This window comes from Labrus mixtus, chromosome 1 (assembly GCF_963584025.1).
Source record: "Labrus mixtus chromosome 1, fLabMix1.1, whole genome shotgun sequence".
NCBI lineage: Eukaryota > Metazoa > Chordata > Actinopteri > Labriformes > Labridae > Labrus > Labrus mixtus.
The window spans coordinates 22,040,683-22,057,083 of NC_083612.1; the positions used below are offsets into that span (position 1 = coordinate 22,040,683).

At 40.1% G+C, this 16,401-nt stretch overlaps 2 protein-coding genes across 3 annotated transcripts in view; one reads left to right on the plus strand and one right to left on the minus strand.

Annotated features, from left to right (window-relative positions):
• The first annotated feature begins 671 nt into the window (after nt 1–671).
• marveld3 (MARVEL domain containing 3) lies at nt 672–2,927 on the plus strand. The gene is made up of 4 exons (XM_061038491.1): nt 672–965; nt 1,488–1,748; nt 1,881–1,978; nt 2,071–2,927. Exons 2-4 carry the CDS (start codon nt 1,498–1,500, stop codon nt 2,679–2,681), a joined length of 960 nt encoding a protein of 319 aa, XP_060894474.1. The 5' UTR covers nt 672–965; nt 1,488–1,497; the 3' UTR covers nt 2,682–2,927.
• A 717-nt stretch (nt 2,928–3,644) lies between these two features.
• phlpp2 (PH domain and leucine rich repeat protein phosphatase 2) overlaps nt 3,645–16,401 on the minus strand; it is a 37,790-nt gene continuing 25,033 nt past the window's right edge. For both annotated transcript variants that reach the window (XM_061038455.1, XM_061038447.1), the window contains exons 8-19: nt 15,571–15,801; nt 13,794–13,996; nt 13,610–13,670; nt 12,917–13,012; nt 12,160–12,315; nt 11,060–11,260; nt 10,782–10,944; nt 10,562–10,692; nt 10,192–10,305; nt 9,359–9,553; nt 9,031–9,262; nt 3,645–8,888 (exon numbers count right to left, since the gene is read on the minus strand). In XM_061038455.1, coding sequence (XP_060894438.1) covers nt 7,602–8,888; nt 9,031–9,262; nt 9,359–9,553; nt 10,192–10,305; nt 10,562–10,692; nt 10,782–10,944; nt 11,060–11,260; nt 12,160–12,315; nt 12,917–13,012; nt 13,610–13,670; nt 13,794–13,996; nt 15,571–15,801 — 3,070 coding nt within the window. In that variant the 3' untranslated portion in view covers nt 3,645–7,601. The remainder of the gene's footprint in view (nt 8,889–9,030; nt 9,263–9,358; nt 9,554–10,191; nt 10,306–10,561; nt 10,693–10,781; nt 10,945–11,059; nt 11,261–12,159; nt 12,316–12,916; nt 13,013–13,609; nt 13,671–13,793; nt 13,997–15,570; nt 15,802–16,401) is intronic.

Consider the following 16,401-nt stretch of genomic DNA (forward strand, 5'->3'; position numbering starts at 1 on the left):
CACTTCCGGTTATCTTTGACTCTCCGGGTTTCACGATAAAAGTCTCCAACTCTAAACGAAAGATATCCCCTCAACCGAGTGACCGAGGCGTAATAAACATCAGCTCAATTAAAAAATATAAAGCTGACAGCAACTCAATAACGTTTATGTCACGTGTATTGGGATAAGGACAATAAGGTTTGTTATGATTGCTTATAATTTACAGAAATACCTGGGCTGTGTTTATTGGGTTCATAAAGTATAGTTAATTCAAGAATTGGTAAATAAACTTATCTTAGATATTAAGTCTAAGACTGGTTATCACAGCTCATTGTAGGTTTAACTCTTTACTTGAGATCGTATCATCCTGTTAAGGAGAATGTTTTATCAGATATGTGCAAACACATTAACACACAACAGAGAAAGTATCAGCTCCATAAGTATGACATCAAGCTTGACCTCGTTGACATGGCAGTCGAAAAAATTACATTTATTCTGAATTAAATCTTAAATTCGGGGGAAACACAATCTTTGACTATTACCGTGAGCTTCACGGTCGACGCGTGACCGCGTGCACTATGTGCGTTCACGTCCGGGTTGGGGCATGAATCGCAGATTTTTTAAATTTGCAAATTGAGCACGATTTAAACCAACTTTTTGTTCTTCGATTTTTTTTTCTATTGTTAAAGCCTCTTGTCCCGTGACATTTCAATCAAACACACCGTTTATATGTAGTTTCTAGTAAAGTATAGTCTGTCTGACTGTTTACACAGAAACCACAATGAAGTAGTTTACATGACAAATATATACTACTAATATACAGAATGCACATACACATACAAATATGTTTAAATAACGATATTCAAGATCAGCAGCATGAATGTAAAATCCAATTTCCCCATAAAATTAATTCGAGACTAGTGGGCGTGACACAGAACAGGTGAGACGACAGGTGAAGGAAATCTGTGAAACAGGAAGCTGTGAAGGTAGGCCGTTTTTACAGATATAGGTATTTACAGAAATACGAACTCATTTAACACAGAGTCCAAAAATAGGAAAACATATTCCTGTATCTTGGTAGCCGTACATGCACGATTGCTTTTTATTTCTCATTTTAGTCAAAACATGAAACGGAAAAGGGACAAACTCACCGCAAAGTAGGGGGGGCTTTGCTGTGTGTCGTGGGCCTCTTACAAAAACATGCTATGGGCTAGTATAATCAAATATGTAAAAACACACAATTGTGATTGAATCTTCCCTCCTTATTATGTCTTCATGTGTTTTTATTGATTGGGCACCAAGACTATTACACCTGTCTGCCCTAACAGCCCTTTAAATGAAGAAACCTCTGTTTTAGGTTGTTTTTCCTCACACATAGACATAATCCATTATAAATAATCCTCCACGTTGCTTTACTGTCCTTAGTGGCAGCTGCAGAAACACAAGCCAACTATCCACTTTGTTTAAGAGTGTCTGTAATAGGATTCATGTCGGTAATCTCCTTCTAGGCGAAGGAAAATGCCAGAGAGGGGAAGACACCACCAGAGGAGGGATGAGTATGAGAGCAGGGAGAGGGACTATCCATACAAAGGAGACCACCACACTTCAAACAGCAGAGGTCCCGACCAAAACCCAAGGGCAGCGGACAAGAGAGGCTCTTCTGGTGACAGGAGGGCCAAACAAAACAACAGACAGAGGGACGTGACAAGCGCCTCTCACAATGAGCCACCTGCTTACAGAAACCCTGACCATGAAAGACCCTCAGGACTGTAAGGAACTGTGTTACCAGGCATCACTGTAATGTCTTACACATATACAAATTTACTATTTTTTTCATTATTTCTATTAAAATGCATGTTGTGTACAGAAATCAAATCTGACCCATAATTTTGTTCTGTTAGGTCCAGAGAGACTTCTTTTTATTACTCGGAAGCGGAGTATTACGAGCAGCACCAAAGACCAGCTCTTTACAATTTCAGATACATTTTAACCTCTAGAGGCAAGTAGTATATTTTTCCTTGGAATCGTAACACTAAATTTGCCTGGCTGGTTCACATTCATATTATTGTGTGTTTATCCTGTGTGTCCCAGGTCTCTGCCAGGTTATGGAGCTGTTTATGAATCTTCTTCTTGTCATCTGTGCCGGAGTGCCGTACAGCAACAATGGGGGCTACAGAGACCTGGCCAGCCTGGGTGGAATCTACTATTATCACTTTGGTGGAGCCAATGCCTTCACTGGAGCTGACGCAGACCGCGTGAAGGAGCTGGACCGCCTCTTCCATGAGCTCAAGCGGCCTCCTTACATCTTCACCATGGCATGCGGAGGGGTTTTGATGATCTACGCCTGTGCCATGCTTGCCTTGGGGGTTTTCCGAGTGCCTTACCGCTGGCCCCCCGTGCTGCTAGGGGAGGCTCTGCTTAACCTCCTGATTGGCCTGGGCTATATCCCAGCGCTGGCCTTCTACTTTATTAAGCTACAGGAAACCTATGACAGTCCAATCTGCAAGGAGAGAGAACAGATGTACAAGAGCAAAGGTCACAAGGGCTTTGAGTGTCAGTTCCATGGTGCAGATATTGCAGCAGGTCTGTTTGCGGTGCTGGGGGTGTTTGTTTTTATCTTTGGCGCAGTGTTAGCTGTCAAAGCCTTCAAGTCAGTACGGGAGCTAAAGAAGCAAAGGACAAACGAGGACGATCATCTTTAACAAAGATTTTTTAACCTGTTTATATCCCTCAGAAATGTAACCCTTGTTGAATTATGTTTTTTTGTGATATATATATATATATATTTTTTTTTTTGCAGCCCTTTTTTATGCTCTGAAAGTTTTTTTTCGTAAGATTTAAACACATTTTTTAAATAAATATCACTAACAGTTTACATAGCGGTGTATTTTATCTTTTACAATGTTACATCTGTTTGAATGGTGCCTTAATAAACAACTCATGCTATATATTATGTTTCTGTTACTACTTGTTAATTACATTTGGGCAAAAAGTACTCGTAAGTTAAACCCTCTTATATATTTATGTGTTCTTTCTGAAAGAGCAATTTGAACGAAGGATACATTACTTTAAGAACATGTTTATCTGATAAGATACCCATGTACAGTTCCCAGAGGTTTCACAGGCCTTCATCCTTTATAGGTAGACAAAATGTATTTCCCACGACACAGGCTGAACATATTGTTATATTGTTCCTTAGATGTTAAGCTATCAGTGAAGATCAGTCTGTAAATGATCAGTGTTAGGGTAAAGAGTTATCCAATGACTTGAAGCTTTCATTTTAGCGAGATTTGAATACATTTACAACTAATAAATGCCTGAAATATCCCCAGAATTTCTAGGGATATGTCTTCTCCACCATTATACTATATAGGTTTAGTATTATTCCGAGCTCTGCCAGTAGATGGCAGATCTGACACAGAAGCACAATTATGGTAACATTTCAGAGCTTTAGATTTAATTTAGTTAGGGTAAAATCATAAAAAGAAAATACAATACTCCTTTCCATGTTCTCATTTTATAGTATAGTTCTGGATTGAAGCATAAATTACAAAATAAACTGGACATGTTTTATTTTGACAAAATCTGTCATTTGGATTTTTTTTTTTATTGGCATGAGATCTTTAAAAAAAAAGGTGAGCAATATGGACACTGGACCAAATCAATTCACAGTAAAAAGTTTTATTGCTACTTGGCTTTAAGTTAATTAAACAGCTCAACTGCGTAAAAGAAATGATAGCAGCATTTTAAATCAAACAACAACCATCTTCTACACTCAAAGATTACAGGAGTTAATTTCTGTCTGACACACAGCAAAAGTGCTCATCGATAGTTTTTTTTCCCCTAAATAATGTTTTTATAATCATGAAACATCGAACACAATTTTAGCAGTAATCTGCACAATCGAATCAAAACCCCCAAATCTTAGACAAGCTCAATTTCATACAAATAAATCACCTTTTGTTTGTACTCGATGCTCCTATTCAATGCAATCCTGGGAGCATGCGTTCAACATTGATACAGTAATGTTAGGAGCAAGACCTTAGATTAAAGTACCATAATGAGTGATCCCTTTCTGTAGAATCCCAACCATTTATAATTCTGTTAGAGTAGAAGGGGAATATACATTTGCATGAAACAATTAAGTACAAAAATAAACATCAGCTTCTTGGCATTAAGAAAAAATATTCAAGCATTTCTAAAAAATAATGTAGAGAAAGGAACTGTGGGATTAAACAATGGCTACTTTGGTCACATGTTAAACAAATGGAACATCTTGGGTCAGTTTCATTCGTCACGCAAAAATACAGTCAATCCATTATTCACACAGGCATGCATACACTTACTGTACATGTGCACTTAATTTACACAGAAACACAAACAGTTTGCAATGCAGTTGTACAGGGAGACTTTAAAGATGTGTGCAGAGATGAAATGATCCCTCGAAGTTGCACAAAGGGTACAACAAGCATTATAGAAAGACATGTGAGAATTAAAGGGAATATTTTAAGCCAATCCACCACATCAGCTCCTCCCTCCTCTTCGTATCTACACACACAGATGGCATTATGTACATGAACAGCGGTAAGTACGTAGATGGATCGTTGTTTCAACACACTTCAAATGTATACAAGATGAGAACGCGGGTGAATTATGGTGTCAACCAGGAGATGCATAGAATAGTGTACAGTCATAGACAAAAAAGGACCAAGGCAGTTTTGAAGAGCACTAAATGAAACAGTGCAATGTAGTCCCAACGTGATTTGACCCGGTGAGCCAAATAAATAAAACTGCAGATGAGCTGAAGGAGGGGAACACTGATTTCACATCATACACACGTCAGTCACTAGTCATTTTCAGACATATATAGAAATAGGGGTTTGTAGCTTAAGGTGAAATGAAGCTTTGATAGACATATATAGATTTATATTTACAGTTGACACTTTGCATATTTGTACGAGTGAATTCTCAACAATAGTTGTGAACACCACAATTTTGTAAAACCTAAAGGAAAGTTCCATTTCCCCTCTCAACAGTTCCAACTTTTCCGAGTGCTAGCCGACATAATTCACAATCATAATCTGTCTTACAGTTTTTCTTTCTCTTCCTGCAGCAGGTGAGCCTGCAGCGCCAATCCATGTTTGGTCACCATCAGACAAGAGGCCTGACACCATGTGCAGGCTCTGATACTGGAGGTTTGGCCACAGTCTGACCCACAGAGAGTCCAGGTGTTTGGCATTTTAGACACTGCACAGTCTGATAAATAAAGTGACTGGAAACAAATTCAAAACAAATAGACTCATAAAATACAATTTCCCATTTCTAACTCAGAAAAAAATAAAACTGCAAGTTTTAGTTGAAAATAGTGTCTAATTCTGAACAAGCAGAACACCAATGCTTCAATGTGGATCAAAGCAATGCCTATCTTATACTATTGTTTTAATTACACATCATTATTACAGGGAGTATTTAAAAAAGCCTTAGGTATGCCAGATGGTTAGGGGTCAATATTAGTTCATATACATTATGGATAACAAAAAGTTAAGAAAGAGTTACTCTAGTGTATTGTGTAAGAATACATATGGATGTGTGTTATGCTGTTTGAGGTATTGATGATAAATATATTCATATCGGTTAAGGTCTTTTATAAAATTCAGATGTAACTGGCAGCAAAAATAAAATCCTTATCATCTCTGTTGGCAAAGTATTCTAAGACAAGAGGTGATATGTTGGGTTGAGGACACTCAGGGAAACTACGTTGATAAATCTCTTTTATATTAAATCAAATTTACATAACTCTGAATATTACTATCTCTCTCTGTAAAAAGTGCTTTAAACAGTGTTTTTTTTTTGTTTTTTTTCAAAAGACAAAAACTTGCAAAAGGCAACAAAAAGTTCAGACTCATATGTTAAGGCTTTGTCACTGAGGATGTCCCTCATTCCTGTGGAGCAAAGAAAGCATAGAGGGGCCGCTTGAAAGAAAATACACTGCCCAATTCCACAGTCACAAAAAGAAAATCACAAATGGGATACAAAAAGGGCTTCTCCTTTCAAATATACCAAGTTTGGTTACTTTAAGGCTAAAGGGGAAAACTGAAAGGTCCAGCTATGTGGCAGAATACCAGATAACAAATATCAGAAATGCACAGGAAATATACATCAAATGATGATCAACTTTGGCCTTTTAAAAACCACAGCAGAACCAGTTTCAGGGGCTGTATGATATGCACTGACACTACAAATAATAACAGAGTGTTAGAAAAATTGCCATTAGAAACATCCAAACACAAAACAGATTGTAAACCGATGATACCAACATCTTAAGGACTGTATGACTTAGTGGAAGGAAATGCAACCCGCTGAACCAGAGTTATTAATTCAGCACCTTTTACTGCTGCCTCACTTCACTTAATAATCTGTAGATTAATAATAATAAATTATGGCAAGACATAATGTGTTTCTATGTCACAAATTTTTGTGTGCACTTGAAGAACTGTAGGCTGTGCCCCGAATCTTTGTGATGCTTTGTGATCAATTAACTGATATTAATTGATTAATGATTTCCAAATCACCAGTCTACTGTCCAGTGACAATAAAACGGACTAAATTTGAGAAACAACAGGATAATCTGTGCAGTGCATGATCGAACAGTATTCTCAAACACTATAAATTCAAATAAAAGTTGAAGGATTTTTGAATTGAAGTTTGTTTTTTACATCTATTGAAAATTAATTTCTCTAAATAGCAACACTTCTCAATCCTGATGTCAGCAGTTTAAGCATCCTACCTCAGCTGGCTGCTAATTGTGTACACACACTAAGTGTGTACCACATTTTCTAGAATTTATGTATTTCATATAGAAGTTTATCTTTATATTGTTTGGGAATGTAAAAAAAAAAAATCCAACCATACCAATTCTGGATATATAAATGCCACAATTCTGTCTTCATCTTCTCTTAACTTTGTGTCTATCAAGCAATTAAACTTCTTAATTTCCTTTTCAAGCCACAGTAATAGGGAGCAGAAGCTGTGTTGGCACTGGTCCGTCTAAGACATCACCCCTCCTTCATATCTTACAAGCAAGCTAACATCTCCTAACACAGCCTTGATGTGGGAGAGCTCTCGGCTGAGTTGTCTCCAGTAGGCACTTTTTCAGGTTTCAGTCACAGGGCTTCCTTCGAGGACTTAAGAGACCACAGAGCCCCCCGCAAAGAAGATCCTACCTTACTGAACACAACCATTCCACTGCCTCTAGATTACTTTCTATCCAAGTGTAGGGAAATGTTGCTTACATGTTTAAACACACAATGTATCCCATTTCAATTCAGGCTTGATTTGATCTATTATTGCCAGAAATTCATGGTTCACAAAACATCCTGTTATGTGAACCAGGATCTTTGTTTCTCATTTTTGCCTACTCACACTCAGCACATAAACCCTATGTTACCCACATTCGTTGTGCAACATGACATGGTGACTTTCAAGGTCTCACAGGTTTGTCTTGCCTCCACAAATGGCAACTTGAGTCGGATTATCCACCATGTATGAGAAATCTCATCTTCTCCAGAATGGCATGATCAGAGTTGCAGCAATACACAACTGTGCTGTGCCCTGCACCCCCTCTAGAGGGCAGTATCATATACTTCCTGCTGTAGGATGGGGACTGGGCCTGGACCTGGGACAATGTTGTGGGCAAATGCAGGGGGATGTGGGTGATCCCACACTGGGTCCTTAAATGCCAGGGGCAAAGAAGGTAAAGGGGGGGCTGAGACTAGAGTGGTCTGGCTTCTGAGCTGCTCTCTGACCTCCTGCTCCAGACCGGGAGGCAAAATAAGCTGGTCCTCAGGGTCCTGCTGTGCTGGAGCAGTGAAGTACCCAGACTTCTTCTTAGGAGCCTCAAGGGCCACCTCAATGAGATTATGGCTGTCCTCAGGGGCAACAACGGAGCCATTGGACAGCTTCTTCCCAAACAGGCTGGATGTGGAAGGAGACTTCTTGAGGTCAGCAATCTCTCTTCCACATACAGCCAGCAGACAGCCATTTGTTGCTGAGACCACCACGCTGTTCTGTCTGCACATTTTGCCATTGGGATAGTCAGAGCCTCGCTTTTCAAGGTCAAAGTCTTTGGGGCTGTCAGAGGCTGACCGCAGTTGGAAAGCACAGCAGTGAATGTCTACCTCCACTTCTAACTTGCTGCCATTGGAAATAACACCCTCAAGAGGAGCTTCATCATCACTGTCCAGGCCGTTGTCAGACTGGTTACTGAAAGTAGCGGAGGAGGGCTGCCGCTGGAATAGGCCTGGATGGGTTCCTGTCCCTGGAGCGCCTAGCACCATGATCCCACATAGTGTGGTAGCAGGATGCAAGCTACAGCGTCTTTCTGGTCGAGCTACATGCCCAGAGGATGGGTGTTCATCTGAGGCAGTGGATCCTGCCTCGCTGCCAACCTCTGAGGCTGATGTCTCACTGTTGAACTCTGAAACAGCACCGCTGCTGCATGAAAGGGTGGCTGGGTCACTTGGACCTGGGGTCACAGTAACAGGCACAGGGGCAGGGATATGTGGGGGAACTCGTGGATCAGTTGAGGAGGCAGGTGGCTCACAGGTGCAGCTGTCTTCACTTATATGCAGGGACACCACCACAGCCTCAATGTTGTCCTTGCAGCCATAACTCTGGGCGAGAGAACACAGTTTCTTAGCAGCAGCACGAGGATCCCGCACATCCTGCACAGTGCACACAGCCTCCTGGAAAGAAACACGTTCAAACAGCGCTCGATTCCCCAGGATCAAGAACTCATCCTGGGAACAGAGAGGCTCAGTGTGCACCCAAGGCTTTGGGAGCACCCAGGGAGACAGATAAGAGCAGCCCAGCAGGCGAGAGCAGCATGTCACTCCACTCACTTTGTTATCCTACAAAAAACAAGCCATTAGAATTGTAGATCAACTTAAAAAGAAATACACCTGTGCATATTAAGCTGTACATTTACACTGAACAAAAAGTTCTTTATATTGTTCAGATTATAAAAAACGTGCATTAGGAATAAAACATTACCTCTGTAATAATGGCTTTACTGAGTTTAACTCTTTCCATCTCTTCTCTGCAGCTCTCCAAACTGTAAACCTTAGAGAGAGGAACAGGCCGGCCATCTCTGCACAACACTGCCTGGCATGTTCCCACATTTGCCACAGTGAGGCTGAAGCAGCCTCCTGGATCTGAAGGCTCATGGTGAATATAACACAGCAAGGCAGAAGAACCAAGTTTCTGGCCAGCCATACCAAGTTTCCTGTTAAAAAGAAATACACGCAAGAAGCTGCCGAAAACTCTTCTGGGAAGCAATTTGAATACAACAAAAAATAAATAAACGAACAAAATGTTTTACCTGTGTGAAGTGAGGAAAGTGTTGCACATATAGACACTGTCAACACTGGAGTGCTGCAGTTCCTCACACAGCACATCTCCCATGGTGCACTGCAGCAACCGAGGCACTTCCTCATTGCGGTCTCCATCAAAGATCCCATAACATGCTTCCACTCCTTCTCCAAAACGGTCGACAGCCAACACAGACACACACAACCTGTACACAACGCATGAACAGATGACTCAGCAGCTCTTATACAAACCTCATACATACTTCAGCATGCAACACGCCAACTCCAGGTCAAGGGAAACGGTGGGGGTGCCAGCTGATGAAAGACACTGCTGTATTGCCCCCTGTGGTGGCTGTGACCCTGGAGGAGCGGACATGCTTGCAGGGCTCTTATTGGTGCACATAATGTTGTTAGATGCACTAAATCCAATAGAATGATTCGTCTCCACTGCCAGTTTACCTCTTTAAAAAGATCCACTGACTGCTTGGACATCAGTGCTAGGCGACTCCCAATGATTCAAATATTGACTAAGTGGCAGACTTCTGCTCTGTGCTTTACAGCATCATCAAAACAGACAGATATATTACATACAGACTGCAGCAAAACAAGGGTTAAAGAGTGATTGTATACCTGACAGCAAAGGACACAGGGAAAAAATGAATATGAATAAAACATACAGACTGGAAAGTGTGCCTGAGGGAGAGCACTAAATGACTACTGTACTTAATCTAAAGCTACTGTGGTAGCAGTAAAGAAGCACTCATGTAGAATGTAAGACAATTTGGATAGATTATGTTTTCAGAACACAACAATAACAGACACACAGACACAGAGAAGAACTCACTTGTTTCTTTGGCCACTCATTTCAGAGTAACCATGGTTCCATGGAGTGGAGGCACTCAGGGAGTCTCCTGGTGTTGTCGTGGATTTCTGGTCTAATTTCAAGGTGGTGATGTGACTATCAGAGGAGTAGAAAATGGTAGAAAAATGTTATTTACATACAATAAGTACACACACATATATAATGAATAATTTTCTGCCACCTCTGGTCATACAGCTTCATCATATTCTTATATTTATCATCTATGAGAATGACTTCCTATTGCTCCAGTATGCCTTCAGACTACTAGAATCTGAAGCCAGGGTGCCTATATTTGACCTTTCACAAAGACAGTTGCCTATGACTAAACAGTTCTGGATGTTCTGTGACTCACCTGAATACATTTAGGGTTTTGTGTTCCAGCATCAGGCTGCTGTTTCCTGTCAGGTCCAGCTCCTGCAGAGTGGCGGGCAGTGATTCAGGGAGCTGGATCTCAGTCAGCTCGTTACAGCTCAGATCTACAAGCTATAAATGCACAAAGTACACACAGGCTGAAGCAGGTAGAGCATAATCACACGAACAGGCTTGGTAAATAAAACAAGGAAACGTCTGACCTTGATCTCAGGCAGGTTGAGGATCTCTGGGAAGACAGTGATGTGGTTGGAGTGTGCTATGAGGGTGTGCAGTCTCTTACAGCTGGACACAGTGGAGGGGATGGTCTTCAGCTTATTGCCACTCAGATTGAGCTCCTCCAGCATTTCTATTTTGCTGAGCTTACTGAAGACACACAGGTAGAATAATTACTGGTACATCATCAACAGGACAATGAAAAAAGATAACATTTGTAAAGGACATAACAATACGTAAGTGAAAATGACAGGGGTACACACACCTGGCAGGAAAGGAGAGCAACTGGTTGTAGGCGATGTGCAGGATCCGCAGGTTCTGGTGTCCAACCAACAGAGCACTGCAGTTCTCATTCAGGTTGTTCCTTGTCAGGTAGAGCTCCTGGAGGGTGCTGAGGCTTTCTTCTGATTGGCTGCTGGGAGGAATCATTTCCAGGACGTTGGCCGACACGTTTAAATACTTTAGGCTGTGAGAGAAGACAAATAAATAGAAGACATACAATAGTTTGAAAAAGGTCTATGCAGTGATCTGCCCAACAAGTCACAGCCAGAATGAAAAACAATGCTCAAAAACAAACCAAACAGTACATTTGAATTCAGGAAGCTGTAGAACAACTTAGAAATAATATTAACGGAGTAGTTCCCTGATTTTGTTCAAACAAAAGTAACAGCAGAATATTGGTATTATCATGACAATATTTCTTATTCTTATTTTCATAGTAATAAGCAGGAAATTATTCACATATTGTTGAGCTAATACAGAAAAGGGGGTTAGTATTTTGAGCTTCAGTATTTCTTATGCAACTGGTATTATTAAGTCATTTTCTATGCAAATCATTGTGAAGCTGTTGTTTAAATCAGTCAGAAACTACAAAAGTGAAATGACTTCTCTGCAGCACACAAATATCACAAGACTGTTGACATCTCACTGGCCTTTTTTATTTATTCCGTGTCTACACATCTGAAAATATATTAAACATGTTTAAAAAAAACATCTATAACCAGCAGTTGTTTCCATCAGTCTAGAGTCTATTTTCTCTTAAGAGCTGCGCAGCTCTTGGACAACATATCAGGAAACCCATCGTACACAAAGCAGTCTCTGCCATATCGTCTCAGCATTAGAGACAGTAAAGTACATTAGAGCATTTGAACTGCTAATGGGTGTTAAGTGATTTACCACACAGGAAATAGGAGGGCAACTGAAGCTCCAGTTACAGTCCGTAGTGCTCCCTACAATCCCTACAGTACATACAGTCTATACTTTATCCCCAAAACCAAAGAGACAAGTAGTAGCTTAAATGGTCTTAAGGAAAAACTGAAATGGAAACAGAATTATCAGTAGAGAAAGAGTGATTGAAAGACTCACTTTAAGGCCTTGTAAAACAGACTCTCAGGGAGCTCGGCTAACTTGTTGTGCTGGAGGTCCAGAACTTCTAGGGGGATGTGGTCAAGTAGGTCAGGCACTCTCTCCAAATGATTGTTCCCTGCCAGCAGCTTTCTTAAACTCAAGCTGTTGAGCAGTCTGTCAGGGGCCAGAAGAGCGTTAGAGACGAGCAAAAAAGAAAAAGAAAAAAACAGACCTACAAAAAGGAAAAGAGCCAAAGAAAATTGTCTGCACATACAGACTTGTCTACTTGTAAGGATGGAGGGAGGGAATTATTGGGAACTAATCCATCAGTGACCTTTTCAGCTTGGCTGAAACAGACCAGCACAGCAGCATCCAATTCTGTCCTGAACCCATCACCCAAGTCATGAGCAGGTATAGTGGATGGAGGAATATGAATTCATTTGCAGAAGTTCTTCTGATGTCTTACTGAAGTGCAAACAAATACTTGTGTAATGTTTAGAGGGTTGGAAGTGAAAGATGGAATAATAAGTGCTAGAGTAATGCCAATTTTTCCCCAGTTGTAACTGTTTGACAGTGACACTGTCTTTCACAAAGTGACTGATGTGTTATATTCTTTCCCTGTATAAATCAATTAAAACAGTATGAAAGTGTGTAATGTAACACCTGCACTTCTTATTCAGGACAGCATAGCAATCTGTCAATTGCATTAAAATGGCATTTAAAGTTTCAGAGCAAGTGACAAAAAATAGAAAAAAATAGAAAAAAGGCCAGTAACCTTGAAGGAAGCTCGGATAGGAGGTTTTGGGTGACGTCCAGCATCTCAATTTTTCTACAGTCACACACCCAATCCGGAAGGTACTCCAAAAGGTTCCTGTCTCAACACACACACAGTCACACACATAGAATGACACACATAAACACTCAAACTGAGCAGAGTTGGCATTAACCTGCAGGGTAATCTAAGAATGCAAATGATGTAGATATGCACTTTGATAAATATTGTCTGCACACTCACTAATAAATTGTGTAATAGAGGTATATTTGAAACACATAACAGCTTATATAACCTCTGACACAGTGTAACAATTACTGCTCATAATTAGCCCTACATCCATCACATTTTGTACATAGATATGTATCAGTCAAAGGTTTGTGAACATATGTTAAGTCTCAAATCTTGATGCAGGCTGAAAGGCAAAGAAAAATTCATACAGCCAGAAGTAAATCTTCAATTCTACCAAAAAGACAATAAGGATATAGAGCACACTTTGAGAAGAAAAAAAATATATATATATTTTTTTTATCTTCTGAACAATTTAATATATATAAATGATAAATGGATAAAATGATAAAACGGATAAATGAACATTAAGACAAATGTGCCGATGCTATTTTTAGATATGACAGCCTCTGTTATAAAATCTGGGACCACACAGACAATGGACACTCCTTCACAGCCAGAACTCACTGTGATAGGTCCATGTGTGTCAGCTGGTTGGGGACTGGATAGATGTTGACTGTTGTGAGGCCTGTGGGTAGATAAAAGCAGCAATAAGCAGAATGTTTCACAAGGGAGAAGGGTCTGAACATACATACAGACTAACAGTCAGTGAGGCAGTAACAGCAGCTAGTTGATGCTCTATTTGACTCACGGTTGCTGCTGGCATTAAGCATGCGCAGAGTGAAGCCGCTGAGTGTGAGTGTCCCCAGCTGGTTTCGTTGACAGTGCAGAGTCTCCAGGTTGCAGATGGAGCTCAGGTCTAGAGAGTCCAAGCAGTTGTCCCGCAAGTCAAGCTGTGTCACCTGGCTCACTGCCTCTGTATTCTCAGCTTTTACACAGCGCAGCCCATTCAATCTATGTTTGAAAGGGAGGACAAGAGATGAATATCACTGGTTATTCCAGGGATCTTCTGGCACTGAGAATTATGTCTTAGATGAAGCTTTAATATGAAATTAAATACATACTCAATGCAGTGGAGGATTCTGATTTCATACTTGATATGAAAGATGAATTGCAGTAGTTGAGTATATAAAATATGACGTTCAAAATTAGCACATTCATTCTTCAATACTGTAAATTCGACAAAATATATAATAGCACTACATTTGTTTCCTCCTCCCTTTTTTCTGGAAAATACACTTAAGATGAACCCAGAATTTATCAAGAAGATGTTCATCTTCTTGAGTTATGCTTAAACATTTTAACAGGCAAGTGCAAAAATATTCAAATTCTTTGGGACAACCATTTTGAATAGAAAATAAGAAAGAATAAACCACATTTTCAAAACTCACACATACCACTCAATAAAAGTTTCATTAGAAATCTAAGACAAAGAGGTGTTGGTTTAGCTCAGTTGCTGAAGCAGGCCCCCAATGTAAAAAGGCAACAGTCCTCTTCGCACTGGTTGCAAAATCGACTCCCGATCTTGATGCTATTCGGTGCATTTCATCCCCTACTCTCTCTACCCATATTTCCTGTCTCTCTCAAGATGTCCTATTTCATAAAGGCATAAAAAGCCCCCAAAAAGCTAATACGAATCTTACATCCAAGATATTGTGTTTGTTTGAAGATACATTTGGGACCCGCCTTAGTTTCTCCCCTAACTTTAATAGGAACAACTTCTCCATATTTAGTAACCTACTTTGAAAAACAACCAGAAGTTGGACAAAAAGTGCAGAGGAATTGGAGTTCATGACTGCACGCTGACACTGCACTGAGGTCCAGACTCCTTTAATCCCATCCTATCCTGCTAATAAACTACAACTTCTCTTTCCTGAGAGCAGCAAGCCCACTAATCCACCACAGATGCACCTTGCTCTTATAAATAGTCTGCCATTGCCAAACCACAACTTAACTACCTTAGACTACTGGCTAGGATAATCTTTAACACTATTTACTGGTTTGATCCTCAGACTGGTTTGAATTTATCTGAGATGAGCTTTCTGTTCCTTTGAAGCAAGACACCCAGCCTCCAACTGTTCCTGTGTAGCTGCTGAGTGTAGTGCTGTAGTTCTAGACAGCTTCCAGGTGTGAACAAAGATGTGAAGCAGGGCAATGCAGAAATGCAAAAAACATTGTGCTAAGCAAACCTGGCATCTATAAATAAATGTTTAATAAAAAGGTAAAGATTAGAGGAGTGGGGAAGGAAGAGGAAATGACTGTTGTTCTTAAACTCGTGTTTGTGTCAGGATATTTGTTTTTGTCAATGCCAGAGGAAAAACATTAAAAAGAAAAACTTTATAGATAGATGGCATTGCAGCGTTATTCTCTTGTGCCCTCTTACTCACTGGATGACTGACAGTGTTTGTAGGCGTCTCTTTACATTACATATTGTATTTTTCATATTGATCGACAGAGGAAGAAAAGCAGGAAGGGACTGAGGAATTGTAGAGGCTGAGAGCTGTTTATCCCCCTGGCTGGCCTCTTACCGGAGGTCGATGTTTTTCAGGTGGCTCATTTTGGCCAGAGTACACAAATCTAGACACTCCACTCTGTTCCCAGCCATGGCCAGCTTGTCCACTGCACTCAATCTCTCCAGCACAGCAGAGATGTGAGAGAAGTTGTTGAAAGAAAGCCCAAGGCCATTGAGTTGGTTCAGGCCACCCAGCTCTTCAGGCAGGGAGCTGAGGTGGTTTCCATCCAAAGACAGCGTCTGCAGGCTACATAATGGAGAGGAGGAAACAGTCATTATTTGCTTTCTTTAACTTGATGAGTGGTAAAATATCAGCTTGAGTCTTTTTGTAGGGCCTTGTTTACCAAGCAACATCCTCCAATAAGCTCAAAGGATGAAAACTGCCAGATTTAGCTTCCTGACCTAATTTGATACAATATAATATATATTCTTTAATAATTTCACTGACTTCAAACTTTTATCAGCATTTACTATGTGTACATGTGGCCTAAAAGTTCAAACCACAATATTTTTGAGTAAATAATAAGCAAAAAATTTAGTATAATGAAAAATGGAAAACAAGTTAATAAGACAACCTCATATAACAATCAATAAATCGATGTCCTTCTGTGGTATATAGACAGATTTGGTTTGGAAATTATCAAGTAATAAATATTTGCCTATTTGGCAAATTTTTGAACATATTTGTAGGGGAGAAAACATGAATGTGTATTTTGGGGTGTTATCAATTGTTATGTGTTTTTTTTTTCATACTTTTGAATAATTTCAAAGGTAACCTTGATTATAACTTGTGCATTACCCTGGGGGTTGTATTTGGGATACATTCTTCTGATACTACTTGTACCTT